A 17618-nucleotide genomic window follows, 5' to 3' on the forward strand; every position below is an offset into this window, starting at 1 on the left:
TGGCCATAGAAAAGCATGAAAATTGCTTTTACAACTTTAATTTGGCCCCCAAAAAAAATCAAACCTAAATAATTTACATGACTAAACTGCCACAACGAAGCTAACATATTTTGACAAAGAACTAAAGTTATAGAAGAAAACCTCTGTCATGATTAAGTTCATGGAATATATATATATATGAGATGAGTTCAAGTTATACCTGGTATAACTTTTGTAAAGTTATACATTTTTTACGTTGATTCATAAGAGATCTAACGGCTAAAAAAATATCATTAAATGCTATTGGTTTCCACCTCATTCATAATTAATGCCAACATTTTCTCTCTCTCCTTATTTAGTGTTTTTATTTTTTAATCTCAAACCAATCTTTTCATCCTACAGCGAAGAATTAGAGTTTTAAACTGTCCATTAGTCCATATAGTATGAATATTGAACAACTGGGTTAAAAGGTCAACCATTTTTGTGTTTCTTTCATGTGTTTATCTACCATGGGAATGGCTTCTAATATATGACTAATTAATACTGAAAAAAATTACTTTTTATAATTAATCCCTTTCTAAATTATGACAAAGCTTCATTAGTAATATCCTTTGTTAACTAGATAGTATCTAGACCAAAACAAATTAAGACTCCTCTCCATTACAGAAGATACTAAGTAGCATACTAGACAATGATCATGGGACACATGGAAACTCTCAGTGAAGGCCACAATTTGCTCCATCCTTCTTGTGCACTTCATTTATCGTTATAGTATTTATTTCTCTTAAAATCACTTAAATGTTTTGTTTATTTTTACACACGCCTTTCTTTTCTCCAAACATGATCACTTATAGGCTCTCAAACAAAAAGATCAATATTGTAATTAAGAACAGTGTTCTTGCATACCTGTGTAGGATGCTGCCTAGGACCATCCCCAACATTAATAATAGGAATGCCATGACAATTTACCTATTCTTTATGAGCGTGAAAATTTTTAAGTACTTCTTATGTATTTACTGGTTTATTTGTTTGTTCTCATGAATATTTACATTACTGTGGATGGTGATAGGGATCCAAGGGCTGCTTATTTTAGACAAGCAAAGAATGGACTTTATATATGGATGGCTCTTTGAAGCTCTTACTTGTCGGGTTGTGAAATTGCCAGTTTCAAATTTATGAAAATTCATCATATTCTATGTGGTTGTGGAGGTGGAACCTTATGAAAATGGAGGTGAAAGAGCAATGGAGGAGAGAGAAACGTGTAGTAGATGAGAAAGAGAGAGCAGAGAGAAAAATATACTTATTTTTGAGATTAGAAATAGGTATGGAATGTTATAAATAAAGATAATAAATAAGATCTTTATTAGAATATGAGCATTAATGAGTGCATTTTTTTTACCATTGGATTTACTTAAATCCAATGGTTTAGAAAATGTGTAACTCTAAAGAGTTACACTAGGTGTAACTTGAACCCATCTACATGTGTGTGTGTGTGTGTGTACGATGCCGTGTTGATGATGAAAACAAATTTTTTATTTCACTTTTAGTGTTTTATTTTACATTCCAACAATCACAACTTGCCTTTTTTTGTTTTTTGTTTTTTGTTTTTTACTTTCCTTATTAAATAACCAAAGATAAAATTTTTTTTAAAAAAATTTCATGTTGTATTATAATTAGTAAAGCATAAAGTGAAACACAAATAGTGGGGTAGATGATTTCTATTCACTTGATGACATTTAACTATTCTTTAATAAACATCTTCTATGCATAGTATTTTTTGTGTTTCATTTTATGTTCCATCAATTAAAAGTTGTCACATAATCTTTTTTTTCCTTATAAAATAATCAAATTTTAAAATGAAAAAAAATGTTAAACACATTTAAGTTATGATTGGTACTAAAGTATAAAGTGAAACATAAAAAGTGAAACAAGTGATTTCTTTTTGAAAGGAAGATGATTTCTATTCTTATGTGAGGTTTGTTTAGGATAAAATTTGGCTACAACTCCACTCAATATCTTTTTTTGGGATTTGAAATCCACTATTAGATTAAATTTATTCCTCTATATATCTTTCATATTTGCAAAATTTCAATAAAATCATAGATTAATAGCTATGTGACTATGTCATCAATCAAATATTTAAATTTTAAGCTATTTTAGTATAAAATTATACATAAAAATCAAGTTTATATATCGAACAGTAAATAACATCTAATTGTCACAAAATTTGACATACGTGTTAAAAATATAAAGAACATGTAACCTAATAGTTAAATTTTCAAAATATGTAACAATGTTAATGTTTTTAGTGGAAGTTGTAGTCACTAGCTAGAACCAAGTTTGTAGCCAAATTTTATCTGTATGCTTATGGGTGCAATCATTCTCTATTAATTTATTTTAAAATAAGTAAAATAAAATTTATAACGTTCACTCTAGATAATTTTCTTTATCATGAGGTCAAAAGACTCAAAACATCTTTCTTGTTTTGTATAGATGGAATCTAAAATCACATTCTTTTACTTGAGAACAAAAGACTTTACCAATGCGTAATTATTCACTACTCTTAGAATTGAGAACCACTATCTTATCTTTATTGGGGAAAAAAATCATGACAGAAAAACACACGGTTAATGGCCAATAATTTAATAGCTGGCGTGCTGAACTTACATGTAAAAAATCATTTTAATTTGACAATTAAGCTAATTTGGTGATCATTTTAAACTGTTTAAAGAACAATAAGAGAGCATCATTCAAAAAAAAAAAAAAAAAAATCCAAGTTGTTATCTTGATAGATTTTGGTAGTCCCTTAAGTCCGACTAAGGTTTGGTATAACTATTTTTAATAACTTTTTCCCCCTACTGGTTAGACTATACAATAGATAATCCGTCCTTTCCCTTGTATTTTTTTTTTTGGGTAAAACCTTTCCCTTATATCTCACCCATGATATGAGTGGAATTTGATTCTAAGTTTTTACAACGATGACACAAAAACCTCACCAATTAATCAGCTTGTACCCTTTACAAAATAAAAACCCATATATTTTCCTTTATATTAATATTAAGCATCCTAGGATGAACCTCTAAAGGTGCTACACACACGTCTCAAATAAACTCTCTCTCTCTCTCTCTCTCTCTCTCTCCTCTTGGCCAGGTTGAAAAAAATTATGAATATAATAGAATTTTAATCTATAATATCTGTTTCATGATAATTGTTTTTTATTATCGGGTCAAGACTTAAGAGACTTAAGAGTTGAATAAGAGACCTAGGGTTCAATTCCTGTCCTACACCAAAAACTGATTGGTGTCTTGGTCTAATGATAAAGAGCTATTATTAGGAGCGGTTGCTATAAGTTGAAACTCTCTCTCCAAAAAAAAAAAGGTCAAGACTTAAGATTCTAATCAATTGTTTGTGTAAACGGGATTTAAATCAATGGGATCCAGTTAGCTTAACTAGTAGAGTCTCTAATAGTTGAATAAGAAATCTAGAGTTCAATATCTACATATACCAAAAACCAATTAGCGTCTCTTGTGATGATAAAGAGTTATCATCAAAATCAAACGCCATAGATTGAAACTCTTTTTATAAAAAAAAAAAATTTAAACCACAATTCTTTTATCCCACGACAAAAGACTTTATGAGTTGAACTAAATCGCTTGAGAATTTAGGAGTTTATTGTCTTGAAATTCGGCTGTATGGAATTGTTTCAATTAAAATTGTTCTTTTTTTAAAATCCAAAAGACTTCCAAATTTATTGTTGATCCCTTTGATAATTAGTATAAGCTTTCACACACACACACACACACAAAAAAAAAAAGAGAAAAGAAAAGAAGGAAGAATATGGTGGCTAAACAATCGTTTTCATGTAGCCAATTCATAGGGCTTCAATAATGGACGGACATTATAGCGTTCATACCATGTACCAATATGCCATTGACTTGCTTACATTGATGCAATAATGCCGTATATGGTATTGACGCAATATCTAATATGGTATTGCTTAGAAGTCTGGTATTGCCCTGTGAAAGCATTCTAACGATTTTAAGAACATAGATTGAAGGAACCCCTTTTGTTTTCAAATCTGAAAGTACTAAATTGTTATGCTTAATTACTTAGCCCCAAAGAAAATTCGATGTTTCTAACCATAAAAATTTCTTCTATGCTAACCATAGCTTGTCTTAGTGGCTAACCCAATTTACAGTTCAAAATCTCTTTCCCCTAAACCTTCAAGTACTTTGTGCATGGGGGAAATACCAATTAACCTACAAGAGCTTTGTCTAATTTACAATTTTTAATTGAGTTTAAATTCATTCTATTTTTAAACCATCCATTAGAATTTTGGCAAGATTTTAAATTAAAAAAATTAAAAACTATCATAATGGCCTATTAATAAATACCATAATTGTAAGTTTCATATGTAGACACGAAATTTAAAAGATTATAATTATAAATGACAACTAAAATTATTAAATTTTATTGTTAGACAAAAAAATAATATAAATATTTTGTTAAATTTTCCAGTGTATTGTACAGACTTTTGAGTAATTTATAGTCTAAACAGCATTAATAGGTAATTATAAGAATATCCTAATTTGTTTATGAGAATATCTCAAGATCTAGTTATTTTTTGGGAATATTCTTTGTTTTTCTTTTTTGTTAAGCAAAGAATATACTAAAACATCCTAACTTAAGCTGGAATGCTATTTAAGCATTTTCATTAAGAATACTAAATGCTATAAATGCTAAATTTTAACATCAAGTTTGTAAAAAGCACCAAAAAGTAAGTTACAACAAACATACTAAACTTAAAAAAAATACAATCTGAGCTACAATGAGCTTTGTGTAGTTTATATTATTTTAAACAAAATGATAAAAAATAGAACATTTGATATTAGATATATTGTAAAATGAGTTGTTAAAATTGATAAAATAACTTTTTAAAATGCTAAATACTAAAATTTTTAAAAACTTTGATGGCAATGCTCTTACTAACCCATTGGGGGGCATTGTGTTGCTTTACTTTCCTAACTAGCACATGGGAAAAAAAAGAAGGCTTTCCCCGAAATTACATTCCACTGTATGTCTATGCGTTGCGCAGCCAATTCATGTAACACACGCTCTGGACTCCAAGTTTGACATCGTTTTGAGTTTTACCACATAGTACATACAATTAGAAAAAATGAAAAAGGCAAATGTTAGTGGAGGGCACTAGAACTCCTATGGGACCAGCTTTTAAGTAAAAAAATCAACCCCCTAATTATGATTTCACTAATAAATTATTATTAGCAATTAATCAATGAAAAACCAAAACCAAAACCAAATACTAATAAAATAAGGGAAATGCTAACGAATGCCCTAAGGGTATTAGTTAATAATCCATTTAAAGAAAGTTTTTATAGAAAAATGAAATAAAACAATTAATATTTTGACAGCTTTTTTCATTGCCCATAAAAATAGTATTAAAACTTTCCTAAAGTAGTATTAACCAATGGTCTAAGGGCATTCATTAGCATAACCCAAAATTAATGGTGTAAAACTAACCAAAGACACTAATATCATAACTTTTATTATAATTTGTGAAGTGGTTTACTGTGAGCGATAAACAACTAATTTTATACGAATTTACTACTTTTTATCTATCATGCACAATCAGATAATTAAAAATTGTGACAACCCAAAAGGTAATACTTATTACACTTAAGTTGTTATATACGGTTTTACACAACTATTTTTTAATTGAAATCATGACTTGAAATTATAATTTTCATGTTCAATATGTTGAATTTAAATTGTGATATGATTTTAAAAATTGAAATTGATTCAACTATGAATCAAACTCTTAATAGTTTGTGTCCAATAAACACGATACAGGCATAAAAGTTATGTAAACATGTTCTCTCAAATAAAATACTAAAATTAAAATAAAAAAGCAAGTATGCAACGAAGAGAGGGGAAATGCGGCGTCTGTATTAATTTGACTAAAAAGAGGAAGAAAAAAAAAGGAGTGTGGACTAAGAAATATGCTGTGACTACTGATTGGAAGGTTATTGGAAACTGTGCATTTAATGTTTTGGTATAAATATAAGGTTGCGCCTTCTCATTTACTCACCACCATCTCTAATATTGTCCTTGCAACCTTCGCCCTGGTCACTTGCTTGCTTTCTTTCCAACAAACACATCTTTTCTCTTTCTCTCTCTCTCTCTCACTTTTCCACTCTTTCTTTGCTTCGGATTCTCAGATACATAGAAAAGCTTCAGGTCAGTATTCTGTGTCCAAACATCCTATGATTCTTCTTTTCTTGGATATGTGTTTTTGCTAATAACTTTTCCTGGATATGTAAATGTCTACTGTAACAACATTTTATGTTGGTTTGTTTTTTCTTGTCCTAATGTCATTACTATTGCTTTTTTTATAATTTAAAAAAAAAAAAAAAAAAACTTAAAAAATGTAACAGTTATAAAACTAGAATTTTTTTTTTTTAATCATTAATATCGACAAACTATAGCTTTTTATCATCTTCATCTTTTGGTGAGAAAGGGGATATCTTTTTGTGTCCAATGAAAAGTTTAAGGTAAATGATTGACACCCATTTTAAAAATAAATAATTAAAAAGAAAGGTAAGTGATAATATGTTTTCTCTAACTCATTCATCTAAGTGATTTTCTTTTCATGGTTTTGACGTGCACATAACAATTATTAGCAAGTTTAACGGGTCGAAATTTTGTTATTAAACTAAAGTTGGGTGTTAATCTTTCGGATTTTTCGGATCATAATCTACCTGATTTTCTTTGTAATGTTAGTCATTTTTAGCTTTACTCTGTTAGTTTATAATTTACACAGCCAAGGATCATGTAAAGCAATTAATTTTCCAGCAAGAATCTTCACTATATGCTTCAACATGCCTGAAAGTTGAGACCTTCCTTGTAGCTTTGCCAATTCTACACTCATTTCCAATTTCATCAACGGGGCTTTAATTATTTGTAGAATTTGAAGTTTTTTTTTTAGAGTGTCTTATCTTTCTAAACGGATTTTTTTTTTTAATACTTTAAAATCTTACCTTGAAATTCATAATCTTTTCTTCTAAATCCTAATCCTTATTTATGTTGTTGGTTTGCGACCACCTTCATACTTTTACCTTTTACACAAAAATTAGTGCTACCTAGTTTTTAATTTTTGGTTCTTATATTAAATGTATAATTATATATTGTTTGGTAGATTTCTGTTGAATCCACAAGCCATGATGGTTCCGTGTGCTTCTTTTATGTTGGGTTGGTAAGTATGTATGTGATTATCATGAGAGAGAGAGTGATTTCATAGGATTTACCTTCTTTTTTCTTTTACTTTCCTGTAGTAATGGAGGTTTAACTTTACACTCTAGAGAGAGAGAGACTGATTCATAAGACTTTTACGGCCAAAAGCTTCTTCTTCTTCTTTTTTTATCTTTTTTTTTAAGCTTTTCCTGTAGTAATGGAGGTTTAACTTTACACTCTAGAGAGAGAGAGAGAGACTGATTCATAAGACTTTTATGGCCATAAGCTTCTTCTTCTTCGTCTTCTTCTTCTTCTTTTTTTTTTTTTTTTAAAGCTTTTCCTGTAGTGATGGAGGTATGAACTGTTCCACCGCAGATAACATTTCTTGTTGCTTCATCTTCTTGAGCCTTTTCATTTGCAGAATGAGTCATTTTTTGTTATGTTTTATTTAATTTCTCTGGATGAAGCTTGCTAATTATCTGAGCTTAATGGCCCTCTAAATTTCCAAAAGAGGGGAAGAAAAAGTGGAGCAGTTGGACCTACTCTACTTGAGTTGATTGACTAATAATACCAATTTATTCTACTTTGAGGAGTCCAGTATTACATAATTTTTTTTTCCCTTTTCAAAATAGTCCAGATACAGGATCTTGAAGATTCAAAACGATTCTTTTCTCAAGCTGAGAACCATAAGAGATTTTTTTTTCAACATCTTCGTCATCATAATTTAAATAATCATGTGCAATGTTTTTGTATTCTTCTAGGTTGTATATATATATATATATCTTGTTGACCCTTAATTGTTGGGTCTTGGAATCTTAAATCTAAATTAAAATTTAAGGTTATTAATGATATAATTCGATATGATTAACTAAAATAAAACCTCCCCTAGATAAGAATTTAATAAATCAATTTGGTTGAATTCTTTCTAGTTTTGTTAAAAGATCTCATAATTTGGTGGTCACTCATGAACTTACCCTTCTTCAATTGTTGCAGAGACGCTTGTGAGAAACAGAGTGAAGAGTTTTAAAGATTTTGAGTGACCAAACACCATGACCAAGGACAATTTACAGGTGCTAAATGCGCTTGATGTAGCTAAAACACAATGGTATCATTTTACTGCAATCATCATTGCTGGAATGGGCTTCTTCACCGATGCATATGATCTATTTTGCATCTCTCTTGTGACAAAGTTGCTTGGCCGCATATACTACCATGTTGATGGAGCAGCAAAGCCCGGCACGTTGCCTCCCAATGTCTCAGCTGCTGTTAATGGTGTAGCATTCTGTGGAACTCTAGCCGGTCAGCTCTTCTTCGGGTGGCTTGGAGATAAGATGGGCCGGAAGCGAGTCTATGGTATGACTCTCATGGTCATGGTTATATGCTCTGTTGCTTCAGGTCTTTCCTTCGGCCACAATGCAAAATCTGTCATGGCGACACTTTGCTTCTTCCGGTTCTGGCTTGGTTTTGGTATTGGTGGTGACTACCCACTTTCTGCCACCATCATGTCCGAATATGCGAATAAAAAGACTCGTGGTGCCTTCATTGCTGCAGTCTTTGCTATGCAGGGCTTTGGAATTATGGCTGGTGGTATATTTGCGATTATTATTTCATCCGCATTTAAGGCCAGGTTTGACGCTCCAGCCTATGAGGATAATCCACTTGGCTCAACTGTTTCACAAGCAGATTTTGTTTGGAGGATTATTCTAATGGTTGGAGCACTTCCTGCTGCACTCACCTATTACTGGAGGATGAAGATGCCTGAAACAGCCCGTTACACAGCCCTTGTTGCCAAGAATGCAAAACAGGCTGCATCTGATATGTCAAAGGTCCTTCAGGTTGACCTTGAAGCAGAACAACAAAAGGTAGAACAAATAACTGAAAAACCAGCCAATGCATTTGGTTTGTTCTCAAGGGAGTTTCTTCGTCGCCATGGACTTCACTTGCTTGGGACAACAAGCACATGGTTCTTGCTTGACATTGCATTTTACAGCCAAAATCTGTTCCAGAAGGATATTTTCAGTGCAATTGGATGGATTCCTCCTGCAAAGACCATGAATGCCATCGAGGAGGTTTATAGAATTGCAAGGGCACAAACACTGATTGCTTTGTGCAGTACTGTCCCAGGGTACTGGTTTACAGTGGCTTTTATTGACAAGATGGGAAGGTTTGCTATCCAACTGATGGGTTTCTTCTTCATGACAGTGTTTATGTTTGCCCTGGCCATTCCATACAACCACTGGACTCATAAGGATAACCGCATTGGATTTGTGATGATGTATTCGTTAACTTTCTTCTTTGCGAATTTCGGGCCTAATGCCACCACATTTGTTGTGCCAGCTGAGATTTTCCCAGCTAGATTGAGGTCTACTTGCCACGGCATATCAGCAGCATCTGGGAAACTTGGGGCTATGGTTGGTGCATTTGGGTTTTTGTATTTGGCTCAAAGCCAGGACAAGACCAAAACAGATGCAGGGTACCCTGCTGGAATTGGAGTGAAGAATTCACTCCTTGTGTTGGGTGGAATCAACTTCTTGGGAATTTTGTTTACTTTCTTGGTGCCTGAATCGAAAGGTAAATCTTTGGAGGAGATGTCTAGGGAGAATGAGGATGAAAATGGAGAAGGTCCAGGATTGGAACAAACATCTTCTTTTAATAACAGGACAGTTCCTGCTTATTAGGTTGGCTCAGTGAGCAATTGCTCACCATTAAACCCTTCCTACATTTTCATTGAGAGAAGGACGATTGTTACATGATGTTCGTCTTCTTGTCCGGGAAGTTTCTTAGAATAAGCCATTTCACATCTTGGCAAGAGGCGTCAACTGCGTCATCTTCTTGTACTTCTTGTAGTTTGTTCCTTTGCCTAATCTTGAATAGCATAAGAACTTTTCTTTGTTGTCTCTTGCCATAAAAAAAAAAATAAAAAAATAAATAAAATGAATAATTTCTTACCAAAGGGTTATATCCTGCATTTTTTTTTTCTCACTTAGACATGGAGAAAAGATAATATGTACTGCATAGTCTGAAAGCATTTCAGGTGCTTGTTGATGGATCAACTAATAGGCTCCATTTGTGATTAAACAACATTGATAGGTCAAAAAGGTGGAAAAAAGCAGTACAATTTATCCAAAGCATAGGTATATGATCACGCCTTATTAAGAGATTATTATAAACTCACTCTCACTCTCCCTCTCCCTTTTGGGTCTGAACTCACTCCATAAAGAAAGAAGAAAAAACAATGTTGACAATTGACAAATCAACATATTATATGGATTAGGTGTGTAATTATTTTCCAAGCATTTCCTTTTCTACAATGTTGACTTTGAACCTTGACATCTGCTCAAAACCACTCCACTTGGACAAAAGTAGACAACTTTTTTGGTAGTTGGTTTACTACGCAAGCTCACAGTCAAACTGAAGACTTCTGAGAAGCTGATGTAAACACAATAGGTTCTTTTCTTCTCCTTGTTTTAAAAGATTTATTTGATAGGTTCATATTGGTCCTAATTTGCCTCAAGGAGACAAGTTTGTTTCCCTTTTATTCTTTTTCTTCCATTTTTTAAAGCAAAAGTATTATATTCAAAATGTTTGGAAACATTTTATGGGAAATTGAAAAAATTTTATAACTTTTTCAATTTTTGATAAAATTTTTCTAAAAAATAATATATTATTGTATGCCCTTAGAGCACACGTTAGTAAAATCTTATATTTAATTGTTGATGACATGATCAACAAATTTACAACATAATCTTATAACATCTTAGAAAAGACTATATTTGAACTCACTATAATTCAAAACAAAGTGATTGTGATAATATATCTCATCCTCCTTCCCTTATATATATATATATATATATATGTGTGTGTGTGTGTGTGTGTGTGTGTGTGTGTGTGTCAGTGTGTGTGTGTGTGTGTGTTGTGTGTGTGTGTGTTTCTAAATAAATAAATAAAAGTGATTGTGATAATATCATGAGATTTTGCTGTCCCCGTATTCTTTTTCTCGATGAAATTAAAATTTTGCATCTTAATTTTAATGGTTGAGAGCATTCCCATCCGGCTTCATAAACCAAAAGTTTATGACAAATATGGGTAAACTTACCTTAAACCGATTTGCATTAGTTTCAACAATTTGTAGACCAAATTAATTTATGAACAATACCTCAGTGCAGTACACGTAGTGAGATATTATTCATCAATACATCCCATATCACCGTCATATGACTGTAATTTATTTGATATTTGCAATATTCAATCAATAAATTGAGTATTCCATTTAAAAAAAAATTTGAGAATTGATGATGATAATTAAATAATAGATAATTCATGGAGAAAAAATGGAAAGATATAGCACATTGTAAGATACAACACGGATGAGAGGAAAAAAAAAGAAATAAAAAGAAATTAGGACTCACACATATACAATCCCAATTAAACATCTACTTTACTGCGATAACTTACTTTTTTTATATTTTATCCAATTTTTTTTTCTAAGAGTATTTGTGGAATTCTAAATGTCATATGTTACGTTTATTTAGCATGTGTCCCTCAAAAACCTCACAGATCCGGAATTGCAAGTAGAATGACACGGTAGCAAGATTGTATAATTTTAAATAATATTTTATTCTCTCACATATGTATTTACTTTTCTCTCTCTCTTTCATTTTTCTTTACATTCGTTCTCGGTGTGGGTCTTGTTCTGTTCTCTCCTCTCCTCAAACCTGAAACCCTTGTGTGGTGGTAGGCGTGTTCTAGGTCGGTGATCGATGGCGGCGGTGTGGGTTGATCTCGATGGTGGCAGTGTGGATTTAGGTCGGTGTTCAATGGCAACAGCATGGGTCTGGGTCGGTGGTTTTGGGGTGATCTGTGATGGTGGGTTAATGTGGATTTGCTTGGTCTGGGTTGATCTGGGTTGTGGGGTGATTTGTAATGGGGTCCGATGGTGTGGGTGTGGGTTTTGGGTCGTGGTGGTGCAGTGGCGGTGTGGGGCCGTGGTAGTGGCTGGGTATTGATCTTGCGTGGGACTGTGGTTATGGAGACAACGCTCGTGGAGGCGTGGAGATCAGCTTTCGATGGGTGTTGATGGGGGTTCTAAATGGATTTTTCTTTGATTTTTTGTGGGTTTCTTTGCATGGCTGTGGTGGGTGTGTTGTTACCGTGGTGGTGTCTCTGGTTGTGGTGGCAAAGGTGGGTTTCATGGTGGCAGATGTGGGTTTCATTTGTTTGGATTTTTGCTTTGATTTTTTTTATGGGTTTCTGTGCGTGGTGGTGGTGGTGGTGAGATTCTTGTGGCCGAGGTGGTGGTGATGGGTGGTTGAGAGAGAATAGTGGGTTTGCTTGGTGGGTCAGGTGGATCGGCGTATGTTGTTGATAGTGGATCAGTGGATTTTTTTTTTTTGGTTTTTGATAAACTCTGTTGATGGTGGATGAATGAGGTTTTTTTTGGTTGTTGGTTTTTTTTTTTTTTGATAAATTATGTTGGGGTTTTGGGTCTTCACGGTGGCGATGGAGGTGATGAGAGAGAGAGAGAGAGAGAGAGTGTGTGTGTGGAAGAGGGACAAAAATTAGAGGGAGACGTAAATATATTTTATAAATATATTTTATTGTATAAATATATTATTTTAATAAATTGTAAAAAAAATAAGAGTTAGAAGTTTATTTGTATTGAAAAATGACATGGTATAAATGATAAAAGGGAGTTTTGAGATAGTAAAATAAATTTTTTTTTTTTTTTTGTAAACTCTGAATGAATGCTCTAAATTTAGTTTTTTAGCTCCACAAAAAGTTACTTTATCTATTTTACCTACTCACTTTACAAAACATGCTGCAGCAGTGGATCTATTTTAGCTTTCAACACAATAAAATAATATAAACATCACAATAAAATAATATATCTACTACAATAAAATAATATATCCAATACAATAAAATAATATATCCACTACAATAAACAACAATCACAACTACCCGCAACCGCAACTGCAACCGCTGCCACTACCGCCGCCGCCACTGCAATTGCTACCACCGCCACTACCACTGCCGCCGCCGCCGCAACAATCTTTATTTTTTCTTCTTCTTCTATTTATTCTCAAGAATTATATTTTTCAAAAAAAAATGTTACATCCACAATATTTTTTACAATACTTTCACAAGAATCATAACAAAATCTTATATGAAAAATTGTTACTAATTCTAATATGATCCCGCCACTAAAATTATATTTTTACTCACCAATATTAGCTAATTACTTAAAAATTTATTGTAAAAATATTTTTAAATTGACATGTCTTATTCTTTGCTTTTCTTTCATCCGTTTCTTTTTTTTTTCTTTTTTTTTTTTCTCTTGCATTTTGTCCACCACACACGTAGATAGGATTCCATCCACTCCTTTTTTTTTTTTCTTTACTTTCCCCTTTCTCCAAACCCACCCTCACTCTTTCTTTCTGCCTCCAGCTCTCTCGTTTTCTCCTCTCTTCTTCTTTTTTTTTTTTTTTTTTTTTTCATCTTCTACTTGATTCCATAAATTCTCTAGCTCTTTTTGTGGTTTGGGTTCGTGTGTTTGGGTCCGTGTAGATCGGTAGTGGTGGTGGGTTTGCTCATCAATAGTTTTTTTTTTTTTTTCCTTCTATTTTTGAGATGGGTTTGGTGATTGGTGGTAGTAGGTTGATGGTGTTAGTTTTGGTTTTGGTTGTGTTGATGGTGGTGTGGATTTAATGGGTTTTAGGGTTATTTTGGTTGTTGTTGGTGGTGGTTCATGGTGGATTTATGGGTTTAGTGGTGGTGGATTTATGGGTTTTTGTGTGTTAGAGGTGGTGGAGGTGTGTGTATGGTGTTGGAGAGGTTGATTTTTTTTTTTTTTTGTGATTGTTGGGGTGTGTGTGGTGGTGAGGTGGTGGAAGAGACAGTGTCGGCTTGGGTCAGTGACGGTGAGCTTGAGAGAGTTGAGAGCTTCGGACGGCGTGGGTCGGCGACGGGCCGGCGGCGGTGAGCTTGAGTGAGTTGAGAGAGTTGAAAGAGAAGAGATGAGAGTTGAGAGAGTTGAAAGCTTCAGTGCACACAAAGATGAGAGAGAGAGAGAGAGAGAGAGAGAGGCTTTGAATTATTTTAATCGGGGCCCGAATAAAATATTATTTTTTTTATAACTTTTAGCTACAGTGCTCATGTATTGATACATGAGCACTGTAGCGCAAAGCTAAAAATTTTTAGCTTTGCCTCTACTGCTGCAGGTGGGTTTTTGTGGTTTGAGTGGAGCTAAAATAGCAATATAGCTATTTAGCTCCACTGCTGTGAATGCTCTAAAACACTCACCCCAGAATCTATTCTAACCTACGTTTCATTAAAATATCATTTTTTTTACCAATTTTTTTATTATCCTCCTGATACTATTTCTTTCCCAGTTTTTTATTATTCTTCTTCCACAACCAAAAGCTACCGCCCCCATCAACAAAAATTTCCAGCAGATTAATTAAAGCCAAACAAGCATGAAAAACCTAGGCAAAGCTACACCAAAACAAAATATCAGTATCCAAAATCTATTCTAACCTACTCACCCCAGAATCTATTCTAACCTACGTTTCATTAAAATATCATTTTTTTTACCAATTTTTTTATTATCCTCCTGATACTATTTCTTTCCCAGTTTTTTATTATTCTTCTTCCACAACAAAAAGCTACCGCCCCCATCAACAAAAATTTCCAGCAGATTAATTAAAGCCAAACAAGCATGAAAAACCTAGGCAAAGCTACACCAAAACAAAATATCAGTATCCAAAATTTTCTTCAACAAATTAAAATTTTCTTAGAAATCAAACATAAGCTAGAAATATCAAAGCAAAATTAAAACAAACCCATAAACTTGACAAAATCAAATTCTGATTCTACTGCTGCTAGTAGCCAAGTTTATCATTGATCCTCAACAAACCCACAAACTTCTCAAATATCAAATACCCATACCCAAATCTAATCCAAAACAAATCCATTGATCTCACCCAAACTTCGATTTCAACCACAAAAATAATTTGCATGATCACAAAGCCTATCTCACCGGATCAACAACACAACCATGAAACACAAATGCCATAGAGAAAATCAAAGAAGCCTCCTCTGTTCTTCTAAATCTTGGTTTAAGTTCATTCACAACCATCAAAAGAAGCCGATCTAGGTACAGAGATGGATGGGCATAGAGTGATTGTTGTTTAGACGAAGAGGGAGAGTGAGATGAAGAAACAAGAGACTTGGGTGAGAGCTGATATGGGAGAGAACGAAAATGATGAGGAAGAAGGGGAGGAGAGGTACCAATTTAAGAGAGAGAAAAAGTGACTGAACAAGACAATAATATAAACATAGGATATTAATAAAAGAGATGGGTTCAAGTTACACCTGGTGTAACTTCATAAAATTTACATCTTTTATGGACCATTAATTACTATTATGTGGGGTTTGATACGATGTAATGTTTTAGGATTCCCAGAAATATTTAAAGATTCCCATGTTTGGTTGCAAATCACGCTAAGGAATCAGATGTCGAGGGAATATGGATTCCTACGCTAAGGAATCAGATGCCGGGGAATGTGGATTCCCCTCTCAGTAGGAATGTGGATTCCCTTTTTTCAAGTTTAAAGGAAAAGGGAATCCAGATTCCCAAGCTTAAAGGAAATTGTATTTTTTATAAATTGACAATTTTAACCCTTTTTTCATTATCATTTAAGCAATTAAGATCAAATATAAAACAAATTATTATAGATTAAATTCTTTTAAAATTATTATTAAGAATAAAAGCATTTGAGAATTTATATAGTTATTTTTGTATTGTACCTGTCATTTTGAAATGTTTAGACTATAATTTTAATGAATTTTTCATAATTAATAGTTTATATTTGGTTTTTCATTATTTATTTAGATGAAGATTTTTTTTTTTTTTTAAGGACTTGATAGTTCACATTCAAATCTAAGGATAGAATAGGAAAAATAAATAATTCATTTATGTGGCATTTGGTACGGGGAATTCACATTACTCCTGGTATCCAGATTCCTAGGAATGTGATTCCTAAGAATCACATTCCTAGGAATGTAGCTATTCCTATATTTGGTTTCATTGGGAGATTCTCAGAAATGTGAGATAATAATGTTTGGTGTATTCCCAAGAATCTTAAATGAATTATTTGTTTTTCCCATTTTGTCCTTAGATTTGAATGTGAAGTACCAAACCCTTTTAAAAAAAAAATCTTCCTTTAAATAAATAATGAAAAAATATATATAAACTATTAATTAGTCCTTTAAAAAAATATCTTACTCTAAATAGATAGATAAAAAACATTATATAAACTATTAATTAGCAACACATTCATTAAAACAGTGATCTAACATTTCAAAATGACAAGAATAATACAAGAATAACTATTAGCAGAGTTATTTATCCTGTTTATGTTGTTTTGGCGGAAAAAGATAAAGACAAGATAGAAGATGTTGATAAATTGTTTTATAATTTATCTTAATTGTTTAAATGATAAGGAAAAAAGGTTTAAAATTGTCAATTTATAAAAAAATATAATTTCTTTTAAGCTTGGGAATCTAGATTCCCACCTGTTTTAAAGGGAATCCACATTCCTATTGAGAGGGGTTTAAGGATTTCCCTGACATCTGATTCCTTAGCGTAATTTGCAAACAAACATAAGAATTTTTAAATATTCCTAAGAATCTTAAAACATTACCATGTACCAAACGCCACCTTAAGATTCCTGGGAATAAACCAAACATTATCATCTCACATTCCTAAGAATCTTAAGATATTCCCAATGAAACCAAACACAGGAATAGCTACATTCTTAGGAATGTGATTTCTAGGAATCACATTCCTAAGAATCTGGATGCCGAGAGTAATGTGGATTCCCCGTACCAAACACCACATTAGATCTAAGAGTTAAAAAACAATCATAGTAATGTCATTATTACTTCTTAGAAATTAGTGACTTAAGCATTAACTCTTATTATTAAAGGGGAAAAAAAAAAACATAGCATTAACTCTCTTTTTTTCTTCCATATTATCATCTTCTTCCTCCATATTTATTTTTGCACTATACTTTCAAGCCTCCATCATTCAAAAATGCTCAAGATTAAATGGGAAAAATGCCAAGAAATTCCCTGAACTTTGGGGTAGTAGTCATTACACCACCTGGACTTTTAATTTAGCCAATATACTCCATAAAATTTACACATTTTCCAAATCAATACATCTGTTACTTTGCCATTTAAACTCACTAATGGAGCTCACGTGAAACTCTTGTGCAACTAGATCACCAAAGCTAGACGCCCAAACCAATGGAGAGAGAGAAAAAATTTGGATTCAACAGTGATACAGAGAGAGGTTGAGGCTCGCCGGACTTTGTGCTCCCATGACT

General features: G+C 32.7%; 1 protein-coding gene across 1 annotated transcript; it reads left to right on the top strand.

Annotated features, from left to right (window-relative positions):
- Nucleotides 1-6083: 6083 nt before the first annotated feature.
- LOC142619313 (inorganic phosphate transporter 1-4) lies at nucleotides 6084-10180 on the top strand. Its single transcript, XM_075792373.1, has 2 exons — nucleotides 6084-6234; nucleotides 8221-10180. Exon 2 carries the CDS (start codon nucleotides 8277-8279, stop codon nucleotides 9903-9905), a length of 1629 nt encoding a protein of 542 aa, XP_075648488.1. The 5' UTR covers nucleotides 6084-6234; nucleotides 8221-8276; the 3' UTR covers nucleotides 9906-10180.
- The last annotated feature ends 7438 nt before the right edge of the window (nucleotides 10181-17618 follow it).

This window comes from Castanea sativa, chromosome 12 (genome assembly GCF_040712315.1).
Source record: "Castanea sativa cultivar Marrone di Chiusa Pesio chromosome 12, ASM4071231v1".
Classification (NCBI taxonomy): domain Eukaryota; kingdom Viridiplantae; phylum Streptophyta; class Magnoliopsida; order Fagales; family Fagaceae; genus Castanea; species Castanea sativa.

Excerpts from the sequence above, each read along its gene's own strand:
- LOC142619313 (XM_075792373.1), top strand. The coding sequence starts at position 8,277 with ATGACCAAGGACAATTTACAGGTGCTAAATGCGCTTGATGTAGCTAAA.